This window comes from Cibotium barometz, chromosome 21 (assembly GCF_041138505.1).
Source record: "Cibotium barometz isolate CiBa-2024 chromosome 21, ASM4113850v1, whole genome shotgun sequence".
Classification (NCBI taxonomy): domain Eukaryota; kingdom Viridiplantae; phylum Streptophyta; class Polypodiopsida; order Cyatheales; family Cibotiaceae; genus Cibotium; species Cibotium barometz.
In genome coordinates this window covers 29,325,198-29,346,169 of record NC_141066.1, presented here as the reverse complement: position 1 = coordinate 29,346,169, position 20,972 = coordinate 29,325,198, and the positions used below count along the sequence as shown (strand labels likewise).

Here is a 20,972-nt window from a genome sequence, read left to right as displayed (position 1 = left end):
GTGCACGGTATTTGCATTTGGTAAAACATAATCATATTTTTTAAGTTTTAATTGTGATAAATTAAGTGTGTAAGCGTTTATATTCAAAGACATTTATACACCTATTATATGAATTATAGGATTAGTGCTAAGAGTCACTCCTAATAAATTATGAAGGCAATTGTTTAAAGTGAATAAAGAAGTCGCTGCTACATAGTAATCTTCTTTAAAGCAATAGAAAGAAATGTAGCTACCAACAAAAACAAAGCAAGTATGCTCACCATTTTAATTGTATTCCACGCTATTCCAATAAATTCATTATTAAGCAGGTGTGGACATGACTGATGTCCTTTACTTTGAAGTTTTTTATGAACTTGGATTACAATAACAGTCTTACACAGCATGTTCTTGGGCAGGTAAATGAAAAGATGGACAGGGCAGACTCCCACAGATATCACCTGCCAACCCCCGCTCATCAAAGGACGTGTCACCTTTTGGGAGATGGCATCTAGGGATCCTAAGGGTTTATATTTATAAGCTTTTGCAACTGGCATCTAACAAAGAACACCATTTAAAAAAAAATCACATGAGAGATTCAGATGCCCATTTGGTCACATTTTAGACAGAGAAAGTAGGGCATTCTGTTTTAGGACGGGGCGAATAAACTCGCCATAACCCTCTGTGATAGGAGACTCATTCAATGGATCCTTCCAAGCATCCTTATATAGGTTGGTATAGACATCACCATCATAACGGCCTAATGTCGAGCCCAAATAATGATCGGTATAATCAAAGGCATCCACCAATGAAACTGCATTTGGACGCACCTGAAACATACATGTAAGGAATAACCAGCTTTAGACCAACACCCTCACCCAAAGCCCTACCTGCCTTCCCCAGTGTTGTGTTTGAGCTAATCCTGGTGAGCATGTCTTAACTTCAAGGTTGCTTTACACTAGCACATTAATTAGTGATTTACTAACAGTCAATTAGTACTAAGTGTGATATAATTGAGCCCATAATTAGTATTATGAAGACAAACTTACAAACCTGGCGAAAGAGATCTCGCAGCTGGCCTCCAGCAAGATTGATCTGTTCACTAGATAGATACCCTGTCGACAGAAAGTCCCCTGTACGGGTTGTGATCAAAGATAAAGCATATATGTTGCACAAGATTTGGAGCTGCTTTTTCACCCCTCTTCCTGGTATATCTTTCTTCAAGGCCTCTATAAACCTGCAATCAGAAAAGGCTTGTTACAATCCAGGATAGCTTAATGAACTGCCTTCAACATTCGCAAAAATTTTGCAAAATACCTTGTGACGACGATGAGCTCACAATGAGCCCGAGCTGCATCAACTAACTCAGACGACAATTCAGCAAATCCTGTCGATTCCAAAACAGTCAATGTTACAGTCAAGACAAATGATTAGCAAGCATACACATGGCATTCTGCATTACTAAAACTGCACACCGAACCTGTTTCCTGACTTACTGCCTCTGCAATCTGAGTAGCGCAACTGACTGCAAGCCTTGCTGACCTTGCTTCAAAAGCATGCTGCAGTGCTGCTGGATTCATCCAATCACCTCCTGCAATATACGCGCAATATAGTTATATAGAACTTGCAAGCCCTTCAGTCTTGATAGGTTATAGGCATGGCATACCTTCTGTCACTTTGCAGTTCTGTGTTGCTAGACTTCTCAAGTTACTCAGATACGAAGCAGTACCAGATGGCTCTTTTCCTGATCCTAATTGAGAAATAGTCTTCATCAAAAACCTTGCAACCTGTCCACCAACACCCACTGTTATGTCCCCAAAAGACAACTGATTTGCTTTAATGATGAGGCTACACTATAGCTAGCCAGTGGCACTAAAATAAGATTATGTATTAGTACGGTTAAAGTTAGCGACCCCAAGTTTGAGGGCACCTTGAGATATATAAGTGGCACTTCCTTTAGTGGAGAGAAACCTCTTAGGGATATGGGATACCGATCTGGGTGAGGAGTTGTGGCAAAGTGTTGTTCTAGCCTCAGGCTCAGAGGTGCTCCTGTGAGGAGCTAAGGCTGGGTAGTTGGATTTGCCTAACAGCAAATGATTAGTGGAATACAGGCTAAAGCTGTTTGCTTTGATCTTGCTCATGCATTGCAGCATATGATGTACTTTGATGCTAAGCTTATCTCAATCATAAGAGGCGAAGACTCACTTGTAGCAATAGGATGATGTTATCACCCTCATAGGTGCAAGCAGGTACATAAGCAGCATACAGTTCCGGAAGCCCGCTTGCACATAGATAGCCATGACCTCCACAAAGCTTCCTGCATTCCTCTATCCCATCCTGGTATATACCAGCTCCAAAAGTTTTTTTTTAAAAAGATATCTTCACAAACAAAGCAAAGTATGTCAAAGATGGAAGTGTATTCACACAGACTTACAGCTGTTGTGGATGTTGTAATAGACTTCAAGCCTGCAGTGCAGGCATGTACTTCTGGCAGCGTAGAGAAGTCTTTGCTTTCTAGACGAGCCATAACATCTGAGTATAGCCATGCCATCCATTCTCCCAAAAATCGATATGCATAAGCGGTTGCAAGCAGTGGAAACAGCCTACTTTGTTGTGTTGCATAATCCATCACCTATAAAGCACACCATTACTGACCTCATAATCATTGCCAAACCACATAAACCAATAAATCTCCATATGAATTCTGTGACATGCATCCAACTTTTGTTTCCATGGCTCTCAAAAACCGGTTCAATAAACCACCTGTGTTTCGGGTTGTCCTCCTTGAGCCCCAAATTGGCGCCTCACCGCACTATATCTCACAGCTATTGTGACAGCCCTAGAGAGATAAGTTGAAGCATCTGAAATGATGGACTTTCTCACGTAAACCATTGCTCCATAAGCCAGTTGCCTTGGTACATCAGACTGCATATACTTTCCCTCTTTTGTAACAGTTGCCAACCTGCAATTTCAGCCTTATTAAACTTAAGAATTAACTCAAAATACATATTTATTCTTAATGATATCTACACTTATAGAGGTGCTTCCCAAAAAAGAAAAACAAGACTTAAGTATCAACACTGCCCCGCATGGCAGGCATTTCATTTTTTGACTTCTGTTTAAATTTTTATTGCACTAGAGTCGAATAGATTTCACATGTTTGAAAAGGTTTGGGAAAAAGTCTCATTAAATGCACATGTCTTCGCTCAACATTCACATGAGTATGATGGTAGCTGTGCACTCTGGACTATATATCTGCATGCATACAAGATATGACCAGGCTTCAACATCCTTGAATGCGCGCCGTTTCGTGATTGTGGCGTGGCTGTGCATCTTGGCATTGCTGAGGCTGTTTGAGGCTGTTAATTGCACCCCCGTTTCGTTGTTGATGGCGCGGCTGTATGCACCCTCTTCGCTCTATTGTTGCTGTCCACACTACGTGGCGACTGTTGCAGCCCTCTTATGACACCTGCGGACACAGCGCTTGATTCCCCATTCTTCCCATCGTTGTACGTGCTCACACCCACCTTTTTTCCTTGCCTGATTCTGCTGTAGACGACAAGAGAGAGAGAGCTCTTCTGTTGTATGCGCCAAGCATCTTTCCTCGCCGGCTGAAGTAGACAAGGAGATGGAGTGAGAGAGAGAACTTTTCTGTTGTATGCACACCCCAGTTCCAACAACCCGAGAGAGAGCGAGAGAGGGATTCCCTCAAGCTTCCATAGTCCAGGCTGCTTTCTTCTCCCCCACCACACAGTTGCTGTCCAGGATAAGATAAGATTCCGCTCTGATACCAAATGTTATGCTGTCGTACTACACGGAAATACGGAGAGGCTCTAGTTCACCTCCCAGCCGTAGAGCAGAATGAGGAGTCCCCCAGTCCGCCAGGCTATATGTAGTGGCCTGCCTGCCTGCCCAAACTAGCCCGGACGCCCGCGGTGCTACGACCCGGACGTCTCACGCCTGAACCGCGGACTCGCTCGCTGCCCGCTATCCGGCGTGCGTACTCGGAGCCCCGTCAAGCCCTCATGCAGTCACTACAGACTACGTGACACAAGTACTCCCGCTCTTGAAAGCGGGCAGAATTCTTTCAGCCCTCTTGACCAAGTAGATTCACACTTTTGATGTGGAGAACCAATGAGGAAGCCCCCTCTTTTATACCTAATGTTCAAAGGCTCTCTTGCTTTCGTTTTTTCTAAAAATTAATGTGCTTTTTTAGTCTTATTATTATTGTTTTTTAAAAACTCATGTGCTTTTACTTGAGTTGGAGCTTTCCTCCTTTTTAAAGAAAAAACTCATCGAATATTTACAGTGAAAAAAACAACTGCTTTCCCACTTTTAAAAAAATGATGATGTTTTTTTCCCAAAATCTGGTGGCCTGTTTTTTCGTGTGCATGCTGTTTTTTTCCTTGTGCATGCTGCCCTGGGATTTTTCTGCACAGCAGCTTGCTGCTGTTCTCTGCACATAGAGCTGCTGCCCGCCTCTCATGGGCCTTTTCTGGGGGTGGTGTACTGTGTAGGCAGCGCCCAAGGCCTGCCGGCTGGCTGTCCTGGCTGCCGGGCTGGCCAGGCTATGCCCCACAGCCAACCTGCCTAGGGTAGCCAAGCTTGGCTGCTCTCAGGCAGCTACGCCTGGTTGCCATGGGCCTCAACCTGCCCAGCCCTTTGTGCCCTCTCCACCTTCAGCCCTACCTGCTCATAGGGTTTCCCCCCTTCTCAGATCATCTGCCAGTACTGCTCCAAACCCTAGCACATACAAACAGTGCTTCTTTCCCATCTCTTTTACACACAGCAAACATGCAACCTTGACATCAACAAATCGTTGTACAACTTCAACATAGCAATTCGTTTTTTAGAGAAAGAAAGATAATGAGAGGAATAGATGGAAATCTCGACATCTACGACACCTAGACACGCATACCTCGTCAAACTCTGCGTTAGGGTTTCTCTGATACCAACTATAAAGTCCTTCCCAAAATCTGCCCTAAACACAGCTGAAAACATGGTCAGCACTAACCCAAATCATGAGGTAGCAGGCTAGCTCACCTCCCAACCGCAATCGGAATCCACCAATCTCCTGATCCAAAAAGGTAAGGCTCCTGACAATCCCATCGGCCCATGTCTAACTCCACCGTCCCATGCCACCGAAGCCTGCCCAAAGACCTTCAAAACGACAACCTACTTACTTGCCATGTGCACGGCATGCGCATGTTTCCTCTCCTAGTCCAAGACAGACCTTGAGTGGTGCATCCGCACAAAACTGTCTCATAACCTCACTTATATGGTGATAACTACGCCATAAAGGATGATTCTCGTAAGGACCCAAGGGGGATATGCGCCAGGTCACATGCTAGGTCAAGCTTAATCCCTTTGATAACTTAGTATGAAGAACCAGCGTGATTCTCGTTAGGTTGAGGGGCAGCATGATTCTCATTAGGACCCATGGAGGATATGCGCCAGGTCACACGCTGGGTCAAGCTTAATCCCTTTGATAACTTCGCATGAAGAACCAGGAGATCAGAATCAAACCTCATAAGCATATTCTCTCGAGGAATTCGGACATGATCAAAGCGAAGAAGTCCATTATCCATGGTGTTGTACCCTCCGTTCCCAAACTTAACACCAATGTCAGCCACTGTGACTCCAGGTAAAGGCTGATGATCTTCAAGGCTACGAATTTGCACAATAAAAGCTGAATTCCACATAAAAAACAAGGACACTTGCAATAGTTTATTATACTGCCCATATGCTTGTCACATTGATAGAAAAGAGTGTAAAAATGGGTTCTAATGCTGTTACCATGCACACCATAATCCCGCCCATCTGTCATCAAGCGTGCGTACACAATTGCATGCGTTGAAACCTTTCCTAAACCTCCAGGCCACCACTGTCCATTTTCACATTGCGCCAGATTGCAAGTTTAAGTTTCAAGAATCCTGAGACCAATTGAAAATAAACCCCAGAAATCTACACACGACAAAACCTACCTTTGTAGCTGTCAATGTTGGAGTATGCATGATAAACTCATCAGTTGAAGGCTCGAAAGTAGCTGAGGTTTCCAACCCTTGCACATTTGAACCATGGCCAAGCTCTGTCTGAGCGTAGCATCCAATAATTGCTTGCCTATATGCAAGAGGTAACCACTTGCTCTGCTGGGCATCTGTAGCCTGGCCCTTTATTGCAGGTATGAACATACCCTACAACCATTAGAGGAAGCTGTTGAGTTGACAGTCGGATTTGAGAATATAGGCTTATTAACATTACTATGTGCAAGTTATTAATAAACAATACGTACCCAGTGTAAGTCCGTATATGCCGGTTCATCAATAAAATTTCTTAGCTTCATTGCCTCTTCCTCTGCAAGCACATGTAAAAAGCCTTATTATTCAATTTCGACAAATTTTAGAACTCACAAAAATGTCATTAGAGGGTAAAGCACGTGCCTGTTAGATGCAAAGTTTGTATGAGCTTCCATGCATGTGCTGCTTTCCGTAAGGTATTCTTGAAGAGCTCGGGCCGGCTTTGGCTTACCCTATTGTCTTTGCGGAATACCTAACCAGCAAACAGATGATCAGTTGCAAAATTTTATCAGAGTACAGCAGACTCCATCTGAAGAGCTGATCAAAGCATGCATCTCAAGACATGCATGCACACTAGGCTAAAATACCAATTTTATAACTTATTGGATCCTTAGTCAAGAAACAGGTTAGGCTATACTGTGCCTCAGGATTTGCAACTTTATCTTGATGCCTTTGAGTTGGAGTCGACTCTTGTTACGGCTCATTCAGGTTCAGCAGAGCATAGGTCTGGAGCATTGCCTGATGCTCAAGAGGGGGGTAGCACCTCCGCTCCCTTGTTACAGATAGGCTCAGTTGTCATCTAGGGAGTCGCTTGGTGACATCTTTGTATTCACCCGAAGGTTCTGAAGGAACAAGCAAGAGTTGTTTGTCACTTTGACGTGACAGTGTGGCCTATTGTGCAGGATGATTGTTTTATCACCCAGATGCATTGGAGGGCCATTGCTTTTGCCATATGGGGCGTCTTTGCTCATAAGATGCCTTATTGTGCCATTGAGTGCAATCGAGGACGCTTGCTATTTTTCAAGAGGGGGGTATGTCACGACCCTGTGTTTTTCTCTGGACAGTATGCAAGTGTGCAAGGGGATATGGTGGACAGTGTGAATGACACTAGTTTGGGGCCAAATAGTCAAAGCCCTTTCACATAACCCAAGGGGACAAAGGGTTAGAGGGGACAAAGCTCTAAAAGCATTAAAAATAGAAGAACACCTTTTATGGAGAGATCGTGGCCCATATGCTATTATGGGGGGCCCATGCACTTTTTTTTGGAGGCGCCGGCTGCATCTACACGGGTGTGCTTTTTGGCGACAGGGGGCTTCAAGCGCAAGGTGGGACTTCTCTCTCTCGCTCCCGCGCAGGGAAGGCTGGCGCGTGTGCTGGAGCAGTCAGGCTACAGCACGCAGGCTTTCTCTCTTTTTGCAACTGACTGCTGGACGGGCTGGACTGCAGGCGCACAGGGCTGAACAGCACGTGGACACTTTCTCTCTCATACTAGAGCCAGCTGCTGCTACAGTGCACAGGAGCTTTTCTCTTGGGAAGGCAGGCGACTGGCTGCAGAAAACAAGAGGGCTGAGCAGGGAGCGTCGGGTCCAGTTGGACAGCATAGGGCAGGTCTGCAGAGGGGGCTGGTTGGGCAGGTGCAGCTTGGAGGATACAGAGAAGCCCTTCGTGAGAGGAGGGGATTGGCATCGTGGAGACTGGATTTTAGGGGCTGTTTCTAGAGAGAGAGAGAGAGTGTGTGTGTGTCTGTTGGTGCAGGGCTGAGGCATCTCTCTCTTTCTCTCTAGCACGTGGAAATGGAAGAACTTGGAGATTTGCTGCTCTGGACATTCGCACACATACGTCACGTCTTGGGCGACCTGACAGCGGAGAGGCTCCTTTCTCTCTCTCTCTCTCTTTGTTATGGAAAAAGCACAGAGTTTTTCTGTGGTAAACAGCCCTGGTTTTGGCACCGTGTTTGGATGGTGTCTCTGTGGGTTTCTCATGGAAACAGGCCTATGGTTTATGGGATACAGGTCTTTGGTTTCAGGTGGAAACACGTCCATGGTTTCTCGAGGAAACATGTATTTGGGTTTCTCCAGGAGATAGGTCACATGCAGGCAGAAGGTACAAGAATGGACACATGTTTGGTACAACCTTGCTACTCATTGGGCAGGGGACAGGGAATCCATGACAGAGATGGATAGTACCCTCCTTGGAAGGTAGAGAAGGTTGGTACTACAGGTGTGTCGACTGTTGGTATGCTGTGCTGTGATGCGAGTTCTCTTTTGAGAGACAGTTTGGGAGTCCTGTGTTGTGATGCAGAAGCACTGGATGTGTGTCAGGGTGTGATGCTGTTCATAGGGTGAGAGGCTATGGATGGTTGTGGCAGCCCTGATTATGGGAGAAAGCTTCTGTATGCAGGACTCAATGTGTGAGTCTTTTGATGTGAACAATGGCTGGACTTGTTTGTGGATGCCGAGTGGATATGAAGCCATGATGCAGGGTGTTTGCAGGCTTCAGGAGTTCTACTGTGACGGCTGAGTTTCCAGCCTTTTTGTAATCAAAGCTCTTATAATTAATTAAAGAAATACCGCAAGGGACGCCACTGTGTTTTGGGGCCAACCGGTGTCCGTGTGCTGTTTGCAGGAGCGCTCTAGCTCCCCTTGTTTGTTTTATCTAAAGGTCGGTTTCAAGGTTCCATTGCCGGGACATCGTCGACTTTCTCAAGGAGGCGAGTCTGTGGTTGCTTTGGTCGGGACAATTGCCAACTTTCTTAAGGAGGCGAGCCCATGGTTGTCTCATGAGCCTCACATCAAAAGCTTCAACGTGTGGAAAGTGAAAAGGAAGTGCAGGAGGCAGTGCAGGATTCTGTGTCTTTGCCTATATGAGGTGAAGAGCAAGAGCTGAAGATGAAGCTCAGGAGAAAAGACACCAAGGACAAGAAGTAGTCGGCCAGGAACAAGAAGCAGTTGAAGTGTTATGGTGCAAAACATGGGTTGAAGGCTATGGCTTTCGATAGTTTGTCACCGGCCGTATCTTCATAGAGGTTCATGGGTTCGGAAGACAGTTTCTTTCTATGTTTAGCACTGGTGATCTACTATGCTTCATCGGGGACTTGTGCTTACCACTTGGGTGGAGTGCAAGCAGATTTTGGGTGCCTGAGGATGTATCAGATGACGCTCAGACGGAAGCGGAGGAACTTTATGAGGTTCTTATTCCAGAGCAGGCACATAAGAAAAGAAAGGTACGAGGTAAAGTTTCCCGTCGCTATCCTGTGGAGTTCAAGAGCTGTTCACTGATGGATGCGAAGTGGATGGAGGAGGGTGACTTAGCAGATTCGCCTCAGGATTTGCAGCTTTATCTTGATGCCTTTGAGTTGGAGTCGACTCTTGTTACGGCTCATTCAGGTTCAGCAGAACATAGGTCTGGAGCATTGCCTAATGCTCAAGAGGGGGGTAGCACCTCCGCTCCCTTGTTACAGACAGGCTCAATTGACATCTAGGGAGTCGCTTGGTGACATCTTTGTATTCACTCGAAGGTTCTGAAGGAACAAGCAAGAGTTGTTTGTCACTTTGACATGACAGTGTGGCCTATTGTGCAGGATGATTGTTTTATCACCCAGATGCATTGGAGGGCCATTGCTTTTGCCATATGGGGTGTCTTTGCTCATAAGATGCCTTATTGTGCCATTGAGTGCAATCGAGGACGCTTGCTATTTTTCAAGAGGGGGGTATGTCACGACCCTGTGTTTTTCTCTGGACAGTATGCAGGTGTGCACGGGGATTTGGTGGACAATGTGAACGACACTAGTTTGGGGCCAAATAGTCAAAGTCGTTTCACACAACCCAAGGGGACAAAGCTCTAAAAGCATTAAAAATAGAAGAACACCTTTTATGGAGCAATCGTGGCCCATATGCTATTATGGGGGGCCCATGCACTTTTTTTTGGAGGTGCCGGCTGCATCTACACGGGTGTGCTTTTTGGCGACAGGGGGCTGCAAGCGCAAGGTGGGACTTCTCTCTCTTGCTCCCACGCAGGGAAGGCCGGCGCGTGTGCTGGACTGCAGCAGTCAGGCTGCAGCACGCAGGCTTTCTCTCTCTTTGCAACTGACTGCTGGACGGGCTGGACTGCAGACACACAGGGCTGAACAGCACGTGGACACTTTCTCTCTCATACTAGAGCCAGCTGTTGCTACAGTGCACAGGAGCTTTTCTCTTGGGTAGGCAGGCGACTGGCTGCAGAAAACAAGAGGGCTGAGCAGGGAGTCTTGGGTCCAGCTGGACAGCAGAGGGCAGGTCTGCAGAGGGGGCTGGTCGGGCAGGTGCAGCTTGGAGGATACAGAGAAGCCCTTCGTGAGAGGAGGGGATTGGCATCGTGGAGACTAGATTTTAGGGGATTTGCTGCTCTGGACATTCGCACACATACATCACGTCTTGGGCGACTTAACAGCCGAGAGGCTCCTTTCTCTTTCTCTCTCTCTGTTATGGAAAAAGCACAGAGTTTTTCTGTGGTAAACAGCCCTAGTTTTGGCACCGTGTTTGGATGGTGTCTCTGTGGGTTTCTCATGGAAACAGGCCTATGGTTTATGGGATACAGGTCTTTGGTTTCAGGTGGAAACAAGTCCATGGTTTCTCAAGGAAACATGTATTTGGGTTTCTCCAGGAGATAGGTCACATGCAGGCAGAAGGTACAAGAATGGACACATGTTTGGTACAGCCTTGCTACTGATTGGGCAAGGGACAGGGAATCCATGACACAGATGGATAGTACCCTCCTTGGAAGGTAGAGAAGGTTGGTACTACAGGTGTGTCGACTGTATGGTATGCTGTGCTGTGATGCGAGTTCTCTTTTGAGAGACAGTTTGGGAGTCCTGTGTTGTGATGCAAAGCACTGGATGTGTCAGGGTGTGATGCTGTTCATAGCGTGAGAGGCTATGGATGGTTGTGGCAGCCTTGATCATGGGAGAAAGCTTCTGTATGCAGGACTCAAATGTGTGAGAGTCTTTTGATGTGAACAATGGCTGGACTTGTTTGTGGATGCCGAGTGGATATGAAGCCATGATGCAGGGTATTTGCAGGCTTCAGGAGTTCTACTGTGACGGCTGAGTTTCCAGCCTTTTTGTAATCAAAGCTCTTATAATTAATTAAAGAAATACCGCAAGGGGCGCCACTGCGTTTTGGGGCCAACCGGTGTCCGTGTGCTGTTTGCAGGAGCACTCTAGCTCCCCTTGTTTGTTTTCCTTTTCTAGGTCCCCAATGGTGTTGAAGTGTTTTATGTGCGAGTGTTTGTTTCACCGCCCGTCAGATATCTGAAGGCCGGTTTCACTTATGCTTTCTGGGACATTATGGAGTGGCTTGTATAAGCTTGACATGTATAACAGGAGTACCTATTCTCATGATGCTATGCTTGCATCCACCTCCCGTGTGTTGAGTGACACTGAGTTATGGCATGCTCGGTTTGGTCACTTGAATTTCCCATCTCTTGTACGCTTGCAGAAGGAAGGTATGGTGCATGAGCTTCCTCCTATGCAGGTTCTCTTCAAGCATGTATGTGAGGGATGCATCCTTGGAAGATGCAGAGGAATTCCTTTCCTAAAGATGGTGCTATGAGGGTTGTCCGTCCATTACAGCTCATTCATAGTGATCTTTGTGGCCCATGAGGGCTCCATCTTTTGGAGGACACTTGTACTTCATCACGTTCATTGATGACCACACTCGGTTTTGTTGGGTGTGTGGTTTAAAAATGAAGTCAAGTGCCTTTGCAGGTTTCAAAGACTTCCGTCCCATGGCTGAAAATGCTTGTGGACACAAGCTTGTCACATTGCGTACAGATCGAGGGGGGGAATATTTGTCAAATGAGTTCATAGCTTACATGTAGTTACATGGTATTTCCCGTCAGTGTACTACCCCCTATACTCCTTAGCAAAATGGAGTTGCAGAGAGACGTAATCGTACACTTATGGAGATGGCACGTTGCATGCTCAAGAGCAAGGATCTGCCCAGTAAGTTTTGGCTTGAGGCGGTTATGTGTGCCAATTATGTGCTTAATCGTTGCCCCATTAAAGCCTTGAAATCTATGATTGCCTATGAGGCATGGAATGGTAGGATTCCAGTGGTGACTCATATGAGAGTCTTTGGGTGTTTGGCCTATATGCATGTGCCCACACAACAAAGACATAAGCTTGATGCAAAGTCAATCAAATGCATTTTCATTGGTTATAGTACTGAGAGTAAGGGATACAGACTCTATGTGCCTAATACAGGCAAGATCATTGCGTCAAGAGATGTTATCTTTGATGAATATGCATCTCAACCACTTGTCTCATGTACCAAACAGCCATCTATTGGACCGGAAGATGTGTTTGATACTTTGTTGCCTTTATTCAATTCCAATGTGGATAATGTAGAGCCAATTTCAGCTCATTTACAGCCACCTATGCCTGATCGACTGCCAAAGATCAATCTGTGCCTGAGTCGCACCACCGGAAGCAAGGGTGGGAGGGGTAGCATTGGCCGGTGTAACAAGCCAATCCCAAAGATCCACACCACGCAAGGCCGATTTCACCTTCACCTTCCATAGGGTGTAGTTGGAACCATCCAACTTTGCAGACTTAAAGAACATATGAAGAGAAGTCAGTGCAGCCATCACAAAAGCTTGGGCTCAATCTCAAGAAATATGCACAAACTCAAAAGAAGAAGTGTCCTCCACAAGTACCAAGAGTGCCACCAAAGTCCGAAACACCATAGACCCCCTCTGCGATCCTGGATGTTCAGTTACTGGGCCGCGGACACTACCAGATAGAGTTCGAGTCAACCCAGAGCGTGGCCCAGGTCCAAGCCATGAGTCCCCTTGACATCAAGGGCGCTCGGGCCTTTTTCAGACCTTGGCAGCATGGCTTCGACCCAGCAGCGGCCGAGCAGGGAGAGAGCCTATTCCATGTCACAGTTTGCTTCCCTGGACTCCGCCACGAGTACCTCCCGCTCCTTTCTAGGATAGGAGCATTGGTGGGCTCGGTGCTTGAGACTGGCCCCACAGCAGCTTCAGTGGTGGCTAGAGCAGCGGGCCTACCTTCGGTCAGGGTTTTGGTTCCTGACATCTCCTCCCTTCCGAACGTCATTCAGCTACCTAGGATAAGATCAGGAGATGCCAGCACCCCCTCCTTCGCCCCCACCCCCCTCCCCCGTCCCCCCCTCCCGCCTCGCTTCCACCTTCGCCTCCTCCCGTTCCCGCCCCCGTTTTGTCAGCGGCTCCTTCCCCACCCCCTTCTCCCCCCCCTCCTCCCCCTCCGCTCGCCTCAGCTCGCCGGGAGGCCCTGGCAGTACCCTGGCGCTCACCTGCAGTCCGGCGGGCATTGAGCAACGACCTTGCTCGTGCACCGCAGAGGAGACCTGCTATGCCGATTCGAGCTTCACGGATATCCTCTATCCGCAGTCGGCTGAGTAGTCTTGACACTAGACAGCGCTCGGAGGCTTTTGACTACTCCTTCACACGGCTTTTTGGAGCGGAGAGTCCCCATGAGCCAGCACCCATCAGAGTTCATGTGATGATACCTCCGGCCCGAGGGGAGGAGGCACTTGATTCAGCGGTGGCCTTCTCGTTATCGTGGTTGCTTGAGGCAGGAGCTTCAGAGATGCCTGGTTGGGGGCAGTATTGATATTCTGAGGATGCCGGAACACCATTTGAGTGAGAGCAGGATTCGGAGGTATGGTTCGGTGATGCCTGGTAGATGGGATAGCATGCCCCCAAACATGTTTCCTTGCATTCCGGACTGCATACCACCATACATATTCCCTTGCATACCAGGCTGAAAACTAGCTGCAAATGAAACCGGCCATGACGGGCGGTGAACCAAACACTCGCACATAAAAACACTTCAACGCCATTGAGGACCTAGAAAAGGAAAACAAACAGGGGGAGCTAGAGTGCTCCTGCAAACAGTACACGGACACCAATTGGCCCCAAAACGCAGTGGCGCCCCTTGCGGTATTTCTTTAATTGATTATAAGAGCTTTGATTACAATATAAGGCTCGGAACTCAGCCGTCAAAATGGAACCCCTGAAGCCTGCAAAGAACCTGCATCTGGCTTCTTGTCCACTCGGCATCCACAAACAAATCCAACCATTGTACACATCGAAAGACTCTCTCATATTGAGTCTGCATACAGAAGCTTTCTCCCATGATCAAGACTGCCACACCATCCATAGCCTCTCACACTATGAACAACATCACACCCTGACACATCCAGTGCTCCTGCATCACAACACAGACTCCCAAACTGTCTCTCAAAAGAGAACTCGTATCACAGCACAGCATACCATACAGTTGACACATCTGTACCAACCCTCTCTACCTTCCAAGGGTACTATCCATCTTTGTCATAGATTCCCTGTCCCCTGTCCAACCAGTAGCAAGGCTGTACCAAACATGTGTCCATTCCTGTACCTTCGGCTTGCATGTGACCTATCTCCTGGAGAAACCCAAAAACATGTTTTCTCGAGAAACCTACGACCTGTTTCCACATGAAACCCTTAGGCATGTTTCCCTTTGAAACTTCTGTCCTGTTTCCATACAGAACCATTCATGGCACCATTCAACAACAGTGCCAACAACGGCATACATCAAGTTACCTGTTCCCTCATGAAACATCTGGCAACATAGAGATGCCCATAACTGTAGGTCCCACTGTTCCTTTCTAGCAGGAAGAAAACAATCTGCTCCATGAGCACGCAGCCATGCGAGCTTGCTTCACTCCCATGCCAAGAAACATAACTAAGTGACCTGTACTTGCAGCCAAAAACCCAAGCACATAGCTGAATTTGCAGCCAAACAAAAACAGCCCATAAACTGTCCCAAAACAGTCCCGAACCCAAAGCAAAGAGAAGCTGAAAGTTCCATCAGATGAACGCCATCGACATGATGTCTATGTTCATGAAAAACCAGCCCCTCCTTTCTGTATCAGCTGTCGTACAGCAGCCGCCTATATCAGCTGTACTTGTCCGTACAAATATGCCTGCAGCCGTACAATCGTACATCTGAACCTGTCGTACAACTGCCACGTGGACTGTACCTGCAGCTGTACCTGACTGCGCCGCCTGTACCTGCAGACAGCAGCCTGACCTGCGCCGCCTGTACCTGCGCCGCCTGAATCTGCACCTGCAGTAGCCTGACCTGCGCAGCCTGTACCTGCACAGTAGCCGTACACTGTACCTGCAGCAGTCGTACAGTTCTGCACAGGCTCTTCTATGCGCAGCCAACATGCCGTCCACCTCTCCCAAAAAGCACATGCTTCCTCAAGAGATAGACGCCTCTATTCTGCCCGCCTGCCCCTCTTCTTCAGAAAAGCACACACGTGGCCCCAAAATAGCATAAGGGCCACGTTTTCCCCTAAAAAAGGGTTCTTATAATTTTAAAGGTTTTTAAACCTTTGTCCCCTCCAAAACCCTTTGTCCCCATGGGTTATGAGAGACTTTAATCACTTGGCCCCCTTCACACTTGGGGTTGTCCACACATGGGTTTACTTTTTGACTCCAACCTGATGCCATTCACACTGTCCACCATGTCCCCGTGCACACCTGCATCTTGTCCAGAGAAAAACACAGGGTCGTGACACCAAAATTCCTTGGAAAACCCATGCCTCCCTGAGGATAACCCCCAGTCATGGATTGGAACACAGAGCCACCACCAAAATAGCCTGGATGCATAGACTGTTGTGGAATAGATGGCTGTCCGAAAAAGGAACTCTGTGAGTTGGCACCAAAAGTATGTTGCATGTTTGGAAACTTTCCAAAAGATGGATCCTGTGGGAAGGCACCACTATTGCCCTGAGGTGGGTTCTTAGAACGCACTTTCTTCTTCTTTTCAGGCTCAGAATGGGATCTCATATTGGTTCCAAAAAGCTTTTACATTCAACATTAGATGTACTCAATGGTTGCTCCCTCTGCTTTCACTTGATTAAAGTGGGAACCTTACAAGATATTTGGTTGAAAAAAAACAAAACAAGCTGCTCCTATAATGTATCACAGTGAAGGTGCAGTCATTGGATGTCACGCTCTCTCTGTGCCAAAGAAATAAGGATATGGCTGGGATTTTCAAGTCCCACAGTGAGGGTCTGATTAGAGTGAGAAGAATCCTGCAAAGGGTGCTGTAATTTTCTCTTGGCTGGGTAGAAGATTTTTTTTGAGAGAAACATTTTGGGTGATGGATATAGTTGCCAGATTTTGAGTGGAGTTGAAGGTTAGGGTTTCAAGCACTTATTAGACCCATGCAGGTCATTTAGGAATTTGAGTCTTTGTGTGAAAGTCTTTTTCCATCCAAGGCCACTAGCAAGATAATGGATGGCCATGGAAGCTTGATGAGAGCATGGGCAAGGCTTTGGGCACCCAATGACCAAGACATAAAGGGCAGAGGGGGAAAAAGCAATTTAATGATTTATTTGTCCTCTTTTCCCCTGGTCGGCCAGTTTCCGCAGGCCAACTTGCTCATGAGGGTGGTATATCATTTCCAACTGCAATTCCCTCAAGCCCAAGGCATGTGCTTCAGTCCTAGGCATCAAGGAGAGGCATAAATGCAGGCAAGAGGACAGCAGGCAGTTGTGTTTTCCAGCCCTCTGTGAGAAGAGGAAAACGCATGTCATCTTCAAGTCTACAGGCTGCCGCCTACGTGACTTGCTATCATCGTCTAGGTTGCCAAGCCTAGACCATTCATGATCTCTCTCTCCCTCTCTCTCTACTCTTGCTCTCTATATTCTCGCTCTCACTCTGATAAGTGTTTCTCCCTCTATGTTACCAGTGCGCTTGAAAACCATGAAAAGTAAAGAAAGCATAGAGAATATACTTTGTATTAGAGTTTGTAAAGGATTACAAAAGTCTCTACCACGGCTTGCTTATATAAGATTGTACAGTCCAATAACAGTTGCTTGGATAATAATCAGATCACACTAGAACCAGAATACATAGAACATAGAACATAGAACAGAAAACTCAGAACCGTGCCTAATGATAATGAATAGTATTTATAGGCAGCTAGTGCCACGTGGCACTCACTGATTGGATCCTTCTTGGATTTTCTTTGAATTGGTCCTCCTATTGGCGCTCAAATTACTTCAGTTGTGTTTCTTTCTGTTTTCTGTGTATGTGCAGGGTGTCATCTCCTCAGCCTGGGCAGCCATCAAGTCAAGGAAGAAGCAACAGTTAGGGCAGATAAAGCCCATTCATTTGTACTCACAGTTGCAGCAATCAAAACAAATACTCTTTTTGGAAGGAGAGCCCTTGAGTGGGTAGTTGGGACTCCATCGGGTGTACTATGTATTCTCCATCTCCCTTCCTCTCTTTCTCTTCTTGCTCTTACCATAATTACCAATTAACACACCCCTAACCACGGTTAAGAAGACTTCCACCACGCCACATGTAACAAAACACTTACCCAGCCCCTGGCTTGAGCTGAAAATGGCCTGCCCATGATTCCTCAAAAGGCAGCTCAAACTTGCACTTCCCGTCTTCTATGCTGATTTCCTGTCTTTTGCTCAATCTGTTCCTCATAGACCTTTGCCAAATCTCTAATCACAATATCGAAAATCTTCAATCACAACTCCACCTGTTATAGCACTTAATGACCGTGTCTCTTAGTTTCAAAATGAGCTCACTTACCTGGTCTACCCTATACATGGCCTCAATAGACATGATGCATGCATCTGAGGCCTAATGCATGTGACATGATCTCCAAGAGACTAGCTCAACATGCCTACAGAAGTGTACGTATTATCTGTAGGGGCAAGGGATAGGGGGATTGTGAGAAAAGAATCTTTTAGAAATTCTCAGGAGTAAAACTTGAAAAGGCAGGGGAGCATTGGAAATCTGGAAGGGAGGAAGAACGTGTGACTCTCCAAGAAGAGGTTCAAGTGCCCCATATTAAAAGCATGTACACAACCTACTAAGACAACTACACACCCCGTGCATGCAGGACAGGGCATGAATTCCATCTTGGAAGCCCATACATACATATCCTATTCACTGGAAGACAACTACCCACCCTAAACATGACACAAACCCCATCTTGGGAGCCCATACATACACATCCTATTCATAAGGAAAACGACTACAAACCCCATCTTGGGAGCACATACACATCTTCTTTATCTACGCACCCTATACATGCCTGAATAGGACACAAACCCTACACACTATACATGCTGGGATAGAACACGAACCCCCATACACATCCTATTCTTATGAAGACATCTGCACACCTGGGATACCTGGATAGGACATGAACCCCAGGGCCCACGTAGGAAGCACATACGCCTACACACACTATACATGGCGGGATAGAATATAAAATTTGAACCCATCTTGGGAACCCAGACACACACATCCTAATCACATCTACAAATCTGTACATCACAAACACATCCTTTATACATGGAAAAGCATCTGTCGTACAGCGTTCAAGGTTTTAAATCTCTCTACAAATCTTTCATTCGCTTAAGCGATTGGGAGTTCGTGCATACACATCCCATGTATATAAAAGACATCTACACACTCTATAATCACAAACAAGCCCCCTTGAATGGTAAAATATTTCATTGAGGCATTCATGACTTCAAATCTTCCCTTTAGAGATTGATTTTCCAGTACTCATGACCCAAAGTATTTAATTCTCATAGCATTTTGTTATCCTAATTTCTTGATGCAACAACCCGTACGCAGTAAAAATATTTAAAACACATCTGCCTTATCGATTCTAAATTCAAGGTATTTCACCCATATATTCGAATTTTGAAGTGACTTCGGATTTAATCAGAATTGAAATATTTTAATCCTCTTGCAAAAAAAAGAACGTGTACATTTTGAAGTCTGCAAATCCTACATTCCCAAATTTTTCAAGTGACCAAAATTAGAGGTAACAAATTTCATTTTACCCATATATTTCTGTCTGTTTTTTCCCCCCCTGAACAAATGGTCCCCATTAAAATACAGAAAGAAAATGAAACACGATTAACGTAATTTAATTTATATAATCCTCAAAGGTGCCTGCTCTAATCAAGGATTTGCAGTAAAGCGATGGTGATTGACCGAAAACTCACAGGATCATTAGAGACAAGTTGGGCCATGCGCTGCGAGAGCTGAAGCTGGGGGGCGCCGCCCGCCCACACCACTTTCATGGCCTCTACATCGAACTCGGCCTTGCTGCGCTCGTGCGAAAGCTGATTAACCTCCCTCCCGGCCATGGCTTACAGAGAAACAAGCTTTCTAACAGAAACAAGAAAAATACCCAACCAATAAAATTGCTTTCTAAATAGACATAGGAAAGTACGCCCAGGAAAAAAAAGTGTGTTTGGTAGAGAAAGACTTCTTGGGTCCACGTGCAGCTAATAATGGTGCAAAAATATGTGCCATCATCGATGACGTCAATTAGCAAAGTCCTTGTACATACTTATCACAAGACCCGGGCACTCGCCCGCAGCCAGCCCGCCCGCCCACACTCTCGCCCGGCACCAATACGGCGGACACTGAGTTCTCGTACTTCACCTCTTCACTTTGCCTTAGAGCACCGGCCCCCACCCCGTCTAGAATGAAAATAGAGAAGGAAATTTGAAGAAAAAAAATATCCCACCACAAGTAGAGGAGGAAGCAACTAAAATTTAGAGGGAAGGTAAATCAAATGCAGAGGGGAAAAAAAGCATGGTTTGGATTCGCTATGCTAGGTTGTACACCTTCAACCCACTGGTTATTCCCCTTGCTACTCTCTTACCACCCTCTTTTTTAAGAAGGTCGTAAAAAACCCACTACTAGTACTACCCTTGAGGTGAAACCCCTGGGTAGTAGGGGTAGCTCGACCCTATTGCCCCCACTGTTGGGATGCCCATGTTGCCACATGGCATCAAGTGTCATGCCATCAAATTTTTTTTTGTGAAAAATGTATATAAAAAAAGTTGTATGTGCCACGTGGCAACGCAAGCCCACAGTGCCACATCATCACAAAAATATCTTGAAAAAATAATTCAAAGTTGTGCGTGCCGCATGGCAATGCAGGCCCTTTGTGCCACGTGGTGATGAGACTGCCACATCATCACCCAAACAAACATTTTTGAAAAATAGGGTTATGTGTGCTACATGGAAACATATGCCCACAATGCCACATGGCATCAAGTGCTATGTCATTTAAAAAAACCTACACACACACACACACACACACACACACACACACACACATACATATATTAGAAACTTTATTTGAGAGAGAGAGAAAGCATGAAAACCTCCCCCAAGAAGAGAACTACGGAGAAGAGCCAACAATATAATTGAAGCCTACAAAAGCCCAATAATGAACTAGGCTACACATCTCTCCCTAAGGTGCAATACATTCCTCCAACCATGCTAAATTCAAGTGAGGTGGAGATTCCCTAAAGGTCAATCGCAAAGCCACATGCCAAGGTCAACATTGTCCAGCAATCCAAAATTTCACTTCAAAGCCACGTAAGCATTTTTTTCAGTCACCCCATCGGCATGCTTCAAGCAAATGGGTCAAGTAGCCCCCAACTTTTCAAAAAGAGGCTCCATTAGGCTATGTCTTTGGCAAGCCACCCATAGCATTGTTTACCAACGTACATGCCATATTATTGGGTGTCCTAAATTCTTCCATTCTTGAGGACAACCTACTGCCTTATCTGTTAGCTTCGTTACACATTAACGCCCAAATCCCTATCTCAAACCATCTGTAAGAGTTGAAGTAGGCGGACAAATAAGTGTCAAAGAAAGCAATGTGTTAAGAGTTTTTACCAAAAGGAGCTTCTACATGGGCACTCCTTATACACACGACGCCTTTTTCTCATGCCCATGCACGACACTTGCAATATACACATGAACTCTGATCTAGTAGACACATCAATGGGCAGTGATATCTCAAGCACTTGCATTAAGCCTCATCGTTGATAGATGTCT

General features: G+C 46.2%; 1 protein-coding gene across 1 annotated transcript; it reads right to left on the bottom strand.

Moving 5' to 3' along the window:
- Positions 1–329: 329 nt before the first annotated feature.
- LOC147627037 (putative peroxisomal acyl-coenzyme A oxidase 1.2) lies at positions 330–19,375 on the bottom strand. The gene is made up of 14 exons (XM_086815616.1): positions 19,115–19,375; positions 6,417–6,525; positions 6,269–6,330; positions 5,961–6,170; positions 5,773–5,860; positions 5,503–5,665; positions 2,740–2,938; positions 2,411–2,608; positions 2,182–2,313; positions 1,643–1,763; positions 1,457–1,567; positions 1,294–1,363; positions 1,030–1,213; positions 330–806 (listed from the first exon to the last, which is right to left on the bottom strand). Exons 1-14 carry the CDS (start codon positions 19,256–19,258, stop codon positions 591–593), a joined length of 2,007 nt encoding a protein of 668 aa, XP_086671742.1. The 5' UTR covers positions 19,259–19,375; the 3' UTR covers positions 330–590.
- Between the last annotated feature and the right edge of the window lie 1,597 nt (positions 19,376–20,972).

Bases quoted from the DNA above. Each gene is read 5' to 3' on its own strand.
- LOC147627037 (XM_086815616.1), bottom strand. From the start codon at position 19,258: ATGGCCGGGAGGGAGGTTAATCAGCTTTCGCACGAGCGCAGCAAGGCC. The intron at 6,331-6,416 runs GCACGTGCTTTA...ATGTGCTTGCAG, and splicing joins ACAAACTTTGCATCTAACAG to AGGAAGAGGCAATGAAGCTA. The intron at 1,214-1,293 runs GTATTTTGCAAA...TTCTGATTGCAG, and splicing joins GAGCTCATCGTCGTCACAAG to GTTTATAGAGGCCTTGAAGA.